Below are 15738 nucleotides of genomic sequence, written 5' to 3' on the forward strand. Positions count from 1 at the left end.
AAATTCCTGCTCCGGATTCTGGCAGCCATCTGATTCCTTTTGCTAGATCGAGTGAAAGCAGAAGGCAGGATTTATGCTATTCGTTTGTATGTGCTTTTGATATGTCCTGCAGGTGTGCTCTCCCATTAGAGTAAATTGGTTATGCAAATGCTTAACAAGACTCCAGAAAGGGTCACAAAAATTTTTATGAGCAATAACAACAGTCAGGACACATGAGCAGATCCAGGTCAAAGTCACCTCTATCTGGACATGTAGCCTCTTTTCTTCCAGGCACAGGAAGAGGAGCAGAGGTTATGGGAGTGCAATAAGTCAGCCAGACGGCTGCCGCTTAGAGGATAAAATAAAAAAGAGGCATATCAAATGAATTACAAAGAGGGAGAGCCAGCCAGAGCCAATTACTTAACAGTGTTTTAGCCCTGGCTGTAATCCAGGAGATGGAGAGAACACGAGAGAGAGTGAGGGAGTGAGAGAGAGAAAGTAGGGCCATGCAAGCATTAGAGAGAAATAGTGAGAAGACAAATTTATTCATTGCTTAGCATAACATCACTCAGTGTGATATTTGGTGTCACCTTCTTCCTTCCTGCAGCATTTCAGCTCTGCTTTGTTAAAACCGTGGAAAAAACCCCCAGTAAATCTTAAGCCCCAAGATGTAGTGGAAAGCAATAAAGCAATCAATATTGGGCTTTGGGATTGGCTGATGGGAACATGGAGAATCACACGTTTTTTTTTTTTTAAACAATTACTCAAAATCAATGCATCTCACTGGTCAATTAGGGACCCTTTCTAATGTTGTCCAATCAGTGCTTACAATGCTGAAGGGTGTATCTAATCATCTCTGTGATAACAGGGATGCCAATTTCCAAAGATTTGTCGAAGGTTAGCGGCATGCCTCCTAATACTTGGCATCTTTCGGAAGATTTTGGAAATAATCTTGTTTTTTTTTTTGCCTCACAGCTAAACAATCAGTTAATATTTTATTGGCTGCTGGCCGAAAACATTTAGGTACCTGCTCTTGTGCACTCTAAAGGCTCCACTTTACATAACCTCTCATGGGTGTGCATGAGTTATGCTTGGAGTTACCATTTCGAGCAGGTCTTACTTTTTAAAAGCTCTTCAGGAAAAGCTGCTGATGACTGATGGCTAATGGTCAAGCATAATATCTGCAGAGATAACTGAGGAACTTTCTTATCCTGTATTTAGATCTAGCAATATGTTATTTATCAGGTAACTACGAATTGTAAATCAGTCTGTAGTCTATATTGCTTTGGTTGTTAAAATAAAGATCATTAAATACTTTCAGATTCTGTCATATCGTGTCGCTTTTTTAGTTGCGGTAATGTTCTAATGTACACTACATCTTACATCACATAGTATCATGTCATACTGTCTGTTTTGGCATATTTTAATTACCGTATTTTTCAGACTATAAGCCGCTACTTTTTTCCCACGTTTTGAACAACGAAGCGGCTTATTTATGAATTTTTACTGGGTTTTGCCTGGTTTCACAAACTTCAAGCCAAAAAACTGAACCCCATAACATTAGACCAATGAAATTTCTGACCGGAAACGAAAAAACGCACCTCACCTGTGTTCTGAGTTGCACGGCATCGGGAGAAAAAATAGTTGTGAAAGGAGGGAGGAAGACAGTGAACAATGACTTTCTTGGTCGGCTACTGTTTAGATACAAGCCGTTGTAACGCGTTGAGTCTGAGTGAAGGGAGAGCTCGCTAACTCCAGTTGCAACAGAAATCATATAAGCACAGACAGGTTTCCAAAACTTGTGCTTTTTTATTTTTTTTGGCAACAGCGTTACGGGTTAGTCAAAGAAAATTAGAAATGAGCATCAGAAAATAATAAGGACATATTCCTCGGTCTTGCACACATGCAGTAATACCGGAAAAAATGCGGCGGCAGGCTATTCCCAAAATGCCGCTCTGCTCTTAAAGGAGCCACAACATATTTCACCCGTGTAACCGACACTGTCGTTAAAGCCTGTGTAAAGTTCATATACAGTACAGACCGAAAGTTTGGACACACCTTCTCATTCAAAGAGTTTTCTTTATTTTCATGACTTTGAAAATTGTAGAGTCACACTGAAGGCATCAAGTTCTATTTGACCAAGAAGGATTGTGATGGGGTGCTGCGCCAGATGACCTGGCCTCCACAGTCACCTCCCTGAAGCCAATCGAGTCGGCTCAGTCGGCCTCCCTGAACCCAAACGAGATGGTTTAGGGGTGAGCAGAGTGAAGGTAAAAGGGCCAACAAGTGCCAAGCATCTCTCGGGAAACTCCTTCAAGACTGTTGGAAGACCATTTCAGGTGACTACCTCTTCAAGCTCATCAAGAGAATGCCAAGAGTGTGCAAAACAGTAATCAAAGCAAAAGGTGGCTACTTTGAAGAACCTAGAATATGACATTTTTCAGTTGTTTCACACTTTTTTGTTATGTATATAATTCCATATATAATTCAACATGTGTTAATTCATAGTTTTGTTGCCTTCAGTGTGAATCTACAATTTTCATAGTCATGAAAATAAAGAAAACTCTTTAAATGAGAAGGTGTGTCCAAACTTTTGGTCTGTACTGTATATGGGTGTGTTTATAGTCCGGACATTACGGTAGTACGAGTAGGTGTAAATGAGCATAATACTGGACTGATACAGATATTGATGCATACCTAAATGAGATCAGAAGTATTTCCTGAGCCAGGCTGTTTGAATTATTTTATACCTCTCGACTACTACTGTAAGTTAACATATGTTTATATCCAGTCTCCTTTTTATAATCTGTTGCTCCTGAGGAACATTAAAACACATTTTACATCAGTCACCTTAAAATTATTTTCAACTGTAAAAGGATAATGGAAGCATTAAATTGTTTAATGTATACATCCATCACAGCCTTAACAGACAATGTGTAATATTATACAGCTAGTTCTGTTGAAGTAATTATTTTTATTGAGGAATGGATGTGCTGTAGATCAGATTCATCTATGCCATTCTACCTTTATTACATCATCACTGCAATTAGACACACCTCTCCACTTTGTGCAATGGTTATTAACGATACTCAGCATGTGTATGTATTTCCATGGCAAACACTATGAAAATCATCCCCTTAGTCAAATACAAATTGCTGTTTCAGGATCAAGCTCAAATCCTACAAGGCTTTTGCATCCTTTCATATTGTCTCTGTAGATTTTATGTTATAGAGATAAAGGAAATAATGCAGACATTATTGAATATATAGTTACTGAACTATGACATGGAAAATAATATAACTTGTTATCACCTTTTGTATTAATGTGAGTTCTGAATATTTAGTATTGTCAGCAGTTGTTGCCTTACGAAACTTCATGGTTTATATTCTAAGACTGCGCTTGTCCAGGCACAAACCACTTGAACATCACACCCACAAAATTGTTTTTGAAAATTAGCATACAACCACTAAGTAATACCAAGAACAGATTAGGAAAAGCTTGTGTGCTTAGGATACTCCCACATTTGTTCTGCAAGAGAGGCTTGAGTTACAGTAGTGGGAGTTGTCCTTTGGTTTGTAAAAGAGGACCTGTAGACTTTTCATCTCATGTGTGACATCACTTCTTGGGTAGGAAGCTACTCTGACAGGAAGGAGGTGGAAGTTAAGTCGGAAACAAAAGAAAGGTACAACAAGTATACATTTCTATAGATGAGCCTTCTCTCACTATTATAACTCACCATGGTGCCCTCTGAACCCATTTTTCCATTGTTCCATCATGACACAACAAATAGGATACACTCCGGCCTTGTCCATGGTTTAATGCTTCAACCAAACAGGAAGATGACTGAAATCCTCCCTTCGTAATCATTATGGCAACCTCCATACCTCTGCAATCAGTGTTGGCAGGATTCTACCCATGTGAGAGCACAGGTCAGTATAAATGTCCTGAAGGAAGGGAAGAGGAAGCAGAAAAACATTGACATGTGATGTCATAGGCAGGGTGTTGACTTTGGTTTGTACATTACAGACTGTAGTTCAAAGTTCAAAGTGTAATCGTAATTTTTAAGCGTAGATCTGCTCTAATGAGCCCCAGTCTATGTGGTAAAGGCTGGAGACTGAAAAAGATGTTACATTTCCCCATTTTAATTAATACTTACATTAAATAATACAAATTATATTAACATTTTCTACAATATCAATACATCAAATAAAGTCGCCATTTTATTATTGGAAATAATTAGAAGTGTATATATAAAATATGTTTCAATATACTGTATATGATTTAAAAAATGCCTGTAAGAAATCATTATTTATTGGGACAGGATATAAAGATATTTTATCATTTCTTTGAAAGAAGATGGTGATTGAAAGTAAAGTAAAAGTTAAAATAATAAACATATTTTTTATGATATATTGTATAGTTTTGAGTTTATTAAAGCCCTTTAGATTATTTTATTGCTTCTGGGAGCCCTTATACATAAAGACTTCTGGTTTAAACAGAACAGGACACCTGATTATTTATTATTTATGATTTATGTTGAGGACAGTAGAATACTAAAATCTTAACAGTAGATGCTCGCCAGGACTCAAATAAACAACTAAGTCCCTAAACAGCAGTCTTGCAAAAGTTTAGTGTTTATCATTTGAATTGAACAAACAGTAATAACTGAATTGCTGAGCTATCCTAAGAAACTCACTATAAACCCTTGCACTGACCACAATATGTACTTTTTTTTACTGTCTTTTGCTATTCCTTATTAAAGAAAGACTTTAACAAGGACAGTCAGCCAGTACTGTCTGGCAGCTTGTGTGCAATGGTAAGAAGTACAGCCCGAAGAGTTCTTTATTAACCTTCCCAATCTTCTGCGAGTCCAGTTTAAATCTCTGCCTGCTGTCCAGGGTAATCTGTCTTCCCTTAATCTCCTTGCAGAGTCGAAAAAAACGTTGTGGTCTGGATTGTTTTATGTCTATTAACGGTCTCCTGCAACAGCCAAAGTTTGCACAGCCCTACTGTAGATTTGTCAATCAAGCAAAGCCAGAGGGGTCTAGACAGCTGTTTTGTGTTTAGAACTAAACATGAGCAAACATGCTGTAATAGGAAAATATAAGTGGAATAATATGGCCACATTTACTGTTACCACTACACAGTTGATAGATGCCACATTGAGTTGTAAAATCTGAGCAATTACTTACTTTTTTATTAAAAAATTGACACTTGTTGCATTTGATACAGTTATATAATCTATTTATATTAAACAGGAAATAAAACTTCCTCCTATCAGTTTCTTTAAAGTGGTAAGAGCAGCCTCTCTTTTTCCCTCTCTCTTGAAGAATTTTGCGTGTTAAAAAACTAACAGCTAAAAATTGCTGACAGTTATGAAGTGCTGATACCAGAGACTCCTTTCAAAAAATGCTCAATAAACTTATCCACACAAAAGAAATTTACCATATCAACAAATAACATGAATTTGCCTCAACGGATCATCCGTCTCCATACCCCCCTGTCCTCTACATCTGCCTCTCTCACACCAACTACCTGCATGTCTTCCTTCACCACATCCATAAACCTCCTCCATGGTCTTCCTCTTATATATTCTCAAATACATTTAATGAATGGTGTGAAATGTACATTGCACACAATCGAGAAATGGAATGACTAGTCTCACAGTAAGAGGAACTGGATGAAAAATAACCTAAAAATTTTTTCTAATGTGTCAGTCATGTTCATCAATGTCATGTGTTCATGGTATTCAGCAGGAACCTGTGGTAACTGTGTGCAGCCTGAAAAATTTCCACCCTTCACTTTTGTTGTGTCGTGAGAAGCATGCATTGTGGTAAAGATTATTGAATCCAGCCAGTGACATGTGGTACTTGAGCCAAAGATAGTCATCCTTTTCTGCTTTTATATAGTAGATAACAGTCTGTATTTTACTCGTGCTCTTTTCAATCTGCATATGTATATTTAAAATGTCCACTGGGTATGTGTGCTTAATCACGTCTGGTTGAGGACGCTTCAAGCGCTGATGTATTTTCTGTTGCCCATGCACGCTAAATTGCTAACTGTTGAGTGTTTGCATGTCAAATGACTCGAGATGAATTGAGAGAATTACAATTGCAAATCTGCCGCTTGAACGCAGTCATTTGTCTCATTTATGCAGCGCAGAGGATCCGCCGTGAAGTCAACCAACCGTCTATTTTACACTGTGACAAAGCTGCTAAAGTCAAGCCGTTGTAAATCTTTTGACTCTGTGTCACGAAGTTAGAAGAACAGTTCAGTTTATGTTTTACTTCCTGAGACGTACGTGAGAGTGTCTAAAGCAATTGTTTAATAGTACAGAGAAGCTTGACCTTTTGAGCTGACTAACAAATTAAGATTTGAGCTTTTGTAAATGCAACGAATACAATGAGGGAGTTCAAAATAAAGTAGATCATGCTTTCTTGGACTAGAGGGGAAGGTCAGGGAAGACATTTTTTGTAAAACCTATTGTACATGGAAAGCTGTGAACCTTTAATATACTGTACATATAAGAGCAGTTAAAAATAGCCTGATAGTGCTGAAATAAGAAACTGGCTATAGGCTACAGGAGTCAGTTTAATGATGTATGTTGGACTAAATATGGAACATTTTGACACTGAGCTGAAAAATTAATTTTGTTCAGCTTTATACACTGGAATCTACAGTGGCACAGTGTCCAAAGACTGCACAGTTTAGACTTTTGGCTAACGTTACCTAGATACACATTCAAGCTGCTTAGAATGCAAATTTTGTCTGTAATGGTCTAAAATTCTCTTTGTGGTAACAAAAACAAAACACAAACACTTTAGGCTAAACTGTAAGTTTTTGGAGTTATCCTTTGACCACTGTGCATTAGCAAGACTTAGAAGCACATTGATGACATCTAATGGCAATGCATCATTTAAAACAAATCATTGACCACACAAATTGAGTGTGTTTGGGCCGGTTGACCATATAAATTATGAAGTAGTCCAGACAGTGGCATCCATGAAAGTTAGTTAAAAATAAATAAAGCATTTTTTTATTTATTTAACAAAACCCCAGGTTCTTTCCAACATACGCAAGACATTAACAAACACATCATCAAATGGGTAAGACCAGAATCTAATCGAGGAAGTATCAGAACATTTGACGTCATCAAGCTGTTTGCCTTGTGATTGTTCAACTAAACGCCAAAGGCATATGACGAATAGTAGGAGTAGTTTAGTCCTAAATGCTGGTCAGAACATATGATTACACATTATAATTTTATACTTAATGGTAAACTTTTTACATCTTTTATTGAGTCATAAAGTAACGGCAAAGAAAAACATTTCAGTATTGATTCATTGTCTAAAAGAAGGCTTACTGGAAAAGTTGCTTCATTGTGTACACTGGTGTTAACCACAGTATTACAATCTGTATGTATTTCAATCTTTCATTATTAGATTGATTTTGCACTGACCATGAGTAAAAGACTTTATTGTGGGAAAAGCTTGAACATTAGATCTTAGTGCAACTCTGCAATGCTAATTATATTGTATGTGCTAATTACAGTCTAGCATCCTTAGCCTGCAACATTCTAATACAACAAGTTGTGACAGATTATAAGACACGTCCTAATAACCGTCTTACAGTTTTGCAACATATCCAGTTTCTTTCCACCTATACATCATCTAAATTAAAGGCTCAAACGTTTTGTGCTACCTAGCTAAATAAATAGGTTTAGCCATTACATAGCTTCTATACATGGTGTCCAGTTGCTTAGCAACAGTGTTCTCAAGATTATTTCATCCAGTAGCTTGTGCTTTTTGACCGCTTTTTGTCGCTTTAGTAATGCAGTCAGATAGATGACACAATAGAAAGGATTTTTTTCATGGTATTACATTGGTTATAATTTCTAACTCTCTTAATATTCCCATTGGCGGTTCTGATTCTCACGTTTTAACCATTTGTATAAGTTAAAAGAAAGTGTCCAGTCACTGAAAATGTAACTGATATTGTATTACACAATTAGAAACCAATATCATGTTCCGCTACTCTGAGGCACTTTAGTGGATTCATCAGGCCATATAGGTGGGTTTCTAATTGCAAGCCATCAAATTAACTTTGAATTGCAATGAGCAGTTCTGCCGTTTATTTCCACCAAACACAACTGCCTGGGAATTTCTTATTTTTGTACAGATCTTATTGTGTGGTTTTTTTTTATTTTTTATAGAGGCTGTCTGGTGGGTGCACTAATGGGCAGGCTATTTAAAAACAGCCCCAGAAAAGACTAATTTGATCACGCAATATAAGATTGGATTATGAGAAGCAATATAAGACGGTCGACCCAGGAATCAATATGAAGTAGGTCGCACCAGGGGACGCAAAACAGAATGGGTCACATGCGGTGTGGTTTCTGGGTCTTTCCTGTCATGGTAGTGCACATCTATGTCTCCGTATTGTGTGCAACATGCAAAGGCACACAAACTCGCTACACTAATTGCACATCTTTGTAAACGTACTTAGTGTAGCTGATGTCGAGTCTTTTCAGTGTAATGTCTTCTGTTCTTACCATGAAACCACTATTGAGTAAAAATCTATTTTTCTACATTACTACACTTTGGCACAAATTTCTTTTACACTCTTCTATTTTCATCCTGTGAAAAACTCTGATCCATATGTATATAGAACCTCTGAGATACGGTCTCATCGAGGTTGAATTGTGGGTGTGTTCTGGAATTCAGCTTCGAATGATAAATTAATAAATGTCTGAAAGCATAGTTTTTATGTAATACTTGTGTACCAGACATACCAATAAAGTTAGGATTGCAAACACTGGCCACTTTATTAGCTATATCTTAATCAAGTATATATGGTAATAATTCATTGTTTCCATAAAACACTGCTATACACACTTGGACCAGTACTACACATATGACCATGTCTCCACAAATATCATTGCACAAGTGTTGCCTCCCCACAGCTCCAGTATCTCTGGCTCAGGGTATTTTCTGAGCCATGATATCAGGGTACTTTCTGTATTTTTAGAAAAAAGTACCAAACTGTACAATTCCTTGCTTTTTGAGTTATTACTTGGCAAGTCACATGTAGTTTACCTTTGGGTAGCTTTTAGAGTAAAGCGTTATTGGTACTGTACATCAGTAGTAATCGTGTTCAGTTACCTTTTATTGCTTTTTAAGGGCCACATCATATCAAAGTAAAAGATGAGAAGCACATGCTTTGTTTGTGTGGGTTTCCTCTGGGTTTTCTGGTTTCCTCCTATTTCCAAGTAGAGGATTGGCTACTAAAACTGCCAGTCACTGTATGTTAAGGGGTTTTTGTGGGGGGGGGGGGGGGGGGAAATAAGAACCCAATCACATCCTTTGACATCTGCTACTCTCATGTCTCACGTGCGTCTAGAGAGAGAGAGAGAGAGAGAGAGAGAGAGAGAGAGAGAGAGAGATAAGGGGGGGGGGAGAGAGAGAGAGAGAGAGAGAGAGAGAGAGAGCTACGGGAAGAGAAATTCAGAGGGGGAGAAAGAGAGAGGAAGAGAGAGAGAGAGAGGGGGGGATAGAGCGGGAGAGATAGCAAAAGAGAGATTGAGGGCTTCCTCGGTGCGCGCGCGGCAGCACCGCTGCACCTGTTCGCGTGCGAGACTGGGGGTTTTTTCGACACGAAAAACGTGGGACCAAAAAAAATAAAAAAAATAAAAAAGGGCAAGAAAGAGATGAAAACAAACCGAGGAGACGTGTGGCTTTCACCCATCCAACGTTTCACACGTAAATATTGACGTCAGTTACATCCGAATACATGAAGTGAAAGAGACTGCGGAAGAGAAAGAGAGAGAGAGAGAGAGAGAGAGAGAGAGAGAGAGAGAGAGAGAGAGAGAGAGAGAGGTGAAGGTTTGGCAAGGTATACTCGCCCCAATTTTCAACTACAACACAAACGTAAGCTCATGGAGCTGTTTGGGACTTTATAGACTATTTTTCTCTCCTGGCGGATCGATTTGCGTTTTATCACCTCTGTAATAAGGCTTTATGTCGTTGTTAAGGATGAGACTGATGTACAGTTTACTTCTGGACTTATACTTCTGCAATATTAAGGTGAGTGTGTGTGCGACACCATTTCCTGCAACTGATCATGCATTTAGATCCAAAATGACTTTGCCCTAAACAGGGTCTGGACTCCAGGAACTTAAGTTAATAAAGGTGCTACGATATCACTTTTTTTGCTTTGTGCAGAAAAATTCATTGCACTGAAGCCCAAAATGCAGGCGGAAATAGTGGCTTGTTTATGTGTGATAGACTTTTTTTTTTTTTTGGCAGAATGTGTTTAAAAAACCTTCAGTGGGGCGTAAACATTTGCATGCAGGAACCCTAAAAAATAAGCAAAAATTTAATTCATCATTCAGTTTAATTAAGTTCATTATCCTAATGTGTGCAATAATATTTGCCCCATTTATTGGAGCCAGAGTGCATTTTATCCTTCAACCTTCCATTATCTGGTCCAGGGTGACATAATTTCATTCATTCATTCATTCATTCATTCATTCATTCATTCATTCATTCATTCATTCATTCGCTCATCATTTAGTACTTGAATTATCCTATTTAGAGAAACAGTGTACCCGAAGCCTAGATGAAATATCTGTGCTTACATACACGTTCATATCTAGGGCAGTTTTACACAGACTGTATGTATTCAGACATTAGGAGGAAAGTGAGGAAACTGGAAAACCCACAGAAACCCACACAGACAGCTGGAGATAAACTAGGAGCTCCAGCAGACAGTGTGTAGTAGGGTTGGGAATAAATTTTTAAAATCATGCTTGTATTTAGATGCTTTTAAAATTTTTTGCAGCATTATATATATTATATTATATTATATTACATATATAAATATACATATAGTACATTTACAGTATATTTGCGTTTACAGAGCAAAAGTTGTTTGACAGCATTTCCGTTCTATTTTCCTGTTTTTCCTAAGGGCTAGATTATGATTAGTGTACTTGATTGGTGTCGTTTCATGTTTATTACAGGCTTGTTGACACTTTTGACTCTCAATGTTGTACGCTGATGTAAGTGTTACAATTATTATTTTTTTTAATCATTGTTTACATTCTCACCCCCAAAAAATACCATGCAATATTGTTTTTGAAATATAGTTTTTTTTTGGTCATTCTTAGTGTGGCGCATTAAACCGGACCCCCTGAATCTGCGAGGCTGCTTCTATTTCCACCACTGTTACATGTTTTAAAAAATCAACCTGCTTTGCTTCACAGACTACATTTGACAGCCGTCTAGGTATGCGATAAAACCTAGTCACTGCTTGCTTGCTGTTATATACACTAATATGTCCTAAAAATAACCTTTGGTGAAAGTTTTTTAACTAACCCTTGGTGAGCAAGAAAACCCGTGCAAAACATTTAGCTTTGAAATGTAAAACTTTTCTGAAAAACATCTGCAAACAGTTGTCAAGCAGAGTTTAAGCATATATAAGAGCGTAGCGGGGAATATTTAAATTTGCGGCATTTGGCAGACGCACTTATTCAGAACGAATTACTTTCATCTCATTCATACAACTTAGCAGTTGAGGGGCCTTGCTCAGGGGCCCAGCAGTGATTGCTCTGTGGTGCTGGGATTTGAACTCACAACATTCTGATTAGAAGTTTAACATCTTAACCACTGAGCTACCACTTCCAATTTTCATGAAACATTTGGTGTATTCCTCAATGCACCACAGTAGTTGAGCAAACACTGCGGTCGATGCAAAACGGTCAATCTGCTTTGCAACCTGTAAGAATGTATGTATGCAGGTCATGCAAAGGGTGCTATTACTTTTCCATCATTTTGTGATAATGTCTGAATCGGTATTATAATTGTGCTAAATGTGGTCTCAAAATGCTCCTATATGTAAAACAAATATGATCAGGCACTAAATATATCCATAAACTGAACATTTAGTTGCAATATGCAGCTAATCGGTAGTTCCCTCTCTTATAATCTGACAGTATTACACTGGAATAAATTTAAAGCCTGATGCCAGTATTGCACATTATATGTCACATGCATAGACTATTGCAAAAATACAAACTTCCCTTTTTATGCTATGTTTCTTAAGGCTATTAAATTTTATTTTTTCTTAACCTAATGAATGCATGTGTGTGGTCTGGCGGTACGTTTATGTTATTTTAGTGAAAGCTACTCCTATTTTTCTACGTTCAGGCAAGCAATCAATCTAAAGTGAGAGGAAAGAAAGATTGGCCCGGTTTCTATCATTGTGTAGATTATTACTGTTTTTACTGTGCCACTGCAGCGTGCTCAGGAAGCTCCCTCCCCTGTGAGTGGAGCTGCCATTGTGCAGACTGCTGTATGACAGTTGGCTACCGCTGGCTATTTTTGTCATATGGAGAAAATAATAGTAAAGAACAAAGGTAGCAAAGTGAAGTGGAACAATGCGTCAGCCAGGCGTGCTTGACTGAAGATGAAACTTTTTGGATAACATATTTACCTCAGTTGTTTGTTTTCTTTGGATGTGTTACCCTAGGATAAAAAAGAAACCTGTGTTGGAAGCTCTTGCTTGTTTTCGGGATTACGATGTAATTGAAGCCTAATCCATACTGCATTAGAGTAGCACAGTGATAACAGTTCCAATCTATAGGGATATGTTTGTTTCTGAAGGAGAAGTGTGAGGTTAGGGTTTAAAGCAAAGAGTAAGATGGAGTAATGCTCTTACATCACATGGGCAGTGTTTCAAAATATCTAGTTTCAGTTACTGCTTACTCCTGTTGATATGTTATGCAAATCATTACCACTTAAAAGTCAGATTGAGAATGCTGACCTCTTACTCTTTTGTATGCTTGTTTGCAGAGTGCTGAATGCCCTGATGGAGATTCCATGAGTGCCTAGAGAAGGAGGCTGACACCAAGGACTTCAACTGGAATCGCATTCTTTTTAGCCCTTGCTTCATTCTAATGGCGTTTTACAACCTGGGTTGATTCTACGTTAAAGAAGGGATGAGCACGAGACAGAAGCCTCCTGCTCAAGACTGTTCCGTATGAAAGTGAACTCTCTTGTTCTAACATGCCCAAAATTACTTCCTGAGTCTGCTCAGTAGTGAGGCATTGCTGCGAGAAACCGTGTGTTGGATGAAGACGCTGATCAGGACTGTGCTTGGCAGATAAGACGTCTGCTAAGTGATTGAGTTATGTCTTCTTCCTCGCAGTCTGTGTGCTCACATCAACCATTTAGATTCTCTGCAGCTACTCATCAGTCATCCCAGACCAAGAGAGGAGGATAGGGAGAAGAAACGATTTCAAGAAAGAGCAAGAGACCAAAGGGATAGAACAGATACGTGCACCATGCAGTCCGACGACCTCTTCATTCGTAAGTTCCGCCGACAGAGCCCACGTCCGACCCCAGTATTTGAGCCAAAGCGGGTGGTGGTGGCCGAATGGCCGCCCAGGAGGGAGGGTGAGGGAGCAGAGGTTGAGAGTGTGACAACGCCTAGCCGGGCAGGGCTAAGCCAGCGTGCAGTTGCTCGTGGACATATCATGCAAAGGAGCAACAGCGATGTTACTCTGGGAGATCTGGATTCTGCAGCAAAGGCAGGAGCAAAAGCGGCCAGGTCAGCAAGTGAAAAGAGTGGGCAAGCAGGACAGGGCGAGTCCAGTATAGTCCTCCACCGAGAATACGGGAGTCTCTCCTCATTAGAAAAGCAGACTCAACATACCGAGCCCTGCACCGAGGAGCAGACCATTCTCAGTCCTAATGCTCTTCGCTTTAAAGATCCATTTTTGTTGCTTGGACTCCAGGAGCCACCAGTTGAACCAGATGGCTTTTTTCGCTCCTTGGAATGCCCGAAACCGGCCAAGCCCCCCAAGCCTGATGCTCTAAACAAGAAATCAAAGTCATCACCCCCTCACCCCTTACCATGCGATCAGACAGGTGCATGGGTGCGCAACTTTGCGCATTATGATGTGCAGAGCATTTTGTTCGACTTGTGTGAGGCAGCCACAAGCCGAGACAGCGTTGGCCGCAAGAAGAACATCACCTCAGGGGCATCGGCTGCCTCGCAGCTCCGGCCTCTTGCCCAGGCCCCTCCTGCCTCACCCTCTCAAAGTCTGGGCAGTGGGACAGTAGGTACAATGAGTGCCGAGGAACCAGAATCAAGCCTCCTCGATGAAGGAGATGGCAACGACAATGATTTGCTGCTCAGCTGCCCACACTTTCGAAATGAGATGGGAGGTGAGGAGCGGGCCGGACTGGGCAGAAACCAGTGTTCTAGCGGACGATGGAGGAGTCTGCAGAGTCCGAATGATGCGGTGTCTGTATTAGAGGAGCCCAGAGAAAGCCATGTTCAGCAACAGGGAAAGAGCAACTACTTTGTCGAGCATGCAGACCTGGGGGCACGGTACTACCACAAGTACTTCTACAATAAAGGTGAGAAGTCGACTGATTTCTGATTGATTTGATGAGTATGTTGTAGAGTGTGTAAAGTATACCTATAGAACTTACTTTAGGAAGTGTTCCATGGATGCACATTGTTGTTACCATAGCAATATCAGTACTCAGTAGTGTTTCGGTTGATACCTGATACAATACTGACATCCTCTTGATAAGGCCAACGCTCAACAGCGCATTGTTGCCACAAATCACAAGATGAATCAAGCTTTAAGGCAGTTTGTGTTGTTTTGTTTTTTTTGCATCTGTGTCCCGTCAACCAACATAACACTCTCACACAAAATGCTGTGGACTGGATCTGCAAACAAATCACTCCAAGACTAATTCACAGTGACTGCACAGTATCAGCAATAAAATCACACCTCCCTAGTTCCAGATCACACTAGGGTGTAAAAAAAAGGCTAAATTAACAATTATTCTTTTGTGTAGCATATAAAAAAAAATTCTCACAGTAATGTATTTAATGAACAAAATAGTTTCATATAACATTCATTAATTGTATCAGAAACAGGCTTTTTGTTCACACATTTTATGTAAGGAATAAAACTGTATTTAATAATGAATGACAGACACGTTTTGTATCTCTATAGATTGATTTGATGATGTGGAACAGATGCAAATCAGGTTATTTCCTGTTATAACTTCTGTTTTTTTAGCTTCTATCTCTCCATCAATTACTTACACTATGTGAATGTGGGTTTGGAAATACTGTACCAATATCTGATTAGTTAAAAATTCAAATATTTTAACAATAATTCAAATTCGTGTCATTTTCCATGAGATACAATATTAGGCCAGAAAGGTACATGTTCAGATAAGGAAATAACTGATGAAAAAGTGTTTTTACTGGAACTTGTATGTGTGTTCCTCAGTGCTGTGTTTGTGTGTACCTATAGTGTATTGTGTATTGATGAGGGGGAATAATATAAACGTGTGTTTATTTGTGCATAGTTGCCTTTATGTGGCAAATGTGTTTTCCTTTTTGTACTTCCCCTCTTAGTATCTGCTTGTTGCCTGGCTGCAGTTCTTAGACTTGCTCAAAGGCTTAAAATGGGTATGCAGCGAGGGTGAAAGTAGGACAGAATGTGCTAAAATCTGAGGTGAATCTTGCGTCAGTTTGTTCGTTGTGATGCAGCGCAGTGGCGAAGTTTTATCAGTTGCACTGTATCTATGACTTTTCAGCTTCCTACTGTTTCATTCTTTCTGTTACTCACCGCTTATATCAATCACTCAATAGCAGAAGTGAATAATTTATTAGCTATTAGTAGAATAGGTTATTTAAAAAAATGGTCATATTTCCTTTATGTCTATCTTT

The 15738-nt window shown here is 38.9% G+C and overlaps 1 protein-coding gene across 12 annotated transcripts in view; it reads left to right on the forward strand.

The window, feature by feature from the left end:
* sipa1 (signal-induced proliferation-associated 1) overlaps positions 1-15738 on the forward strand; it is a 66284-nt gene that overhangs the window by 22158 nt on the left and 28388 nt on the right. For 7 of the 12 annotated variants that reach the window (XR_014531802.1, XR_014531803.1, XR_014531804.1 and 4 more), the window contains exons 1-2: positions 9459-10061; positions 12831-14402. Coding sequence is in view for 8 of the 12 variants with exons in the window: in XM_083531565.1 (XP_083387691.1) it covers positions 13322-14402 (1081 nt within the window). In the remaining 4 variants the exon portion in view is untranslated. Of the gene's footprint in view, positions 1-9458; positions 10062-12830; positions 14403-15738 lie in introns of those variants that run through there. The other 5 variants (XM_083531568.1, XM_083531572.1, XM_083531566.1 and 2 more) reach the window with 1 other exon arrangement.

Source organism: Silurus aristotelis, assembly GCF_946808225.1.
Source record: "Silurus aristotelis genome assembly, chromosome: 26".
Classification (NCBI taxonomy): domain Eukaryota; kingdom Metazoa; phylum Chordata; class Actinopteri; order Siluriformes; family Siluridae; genus Silurus; species Silurus aristotelis.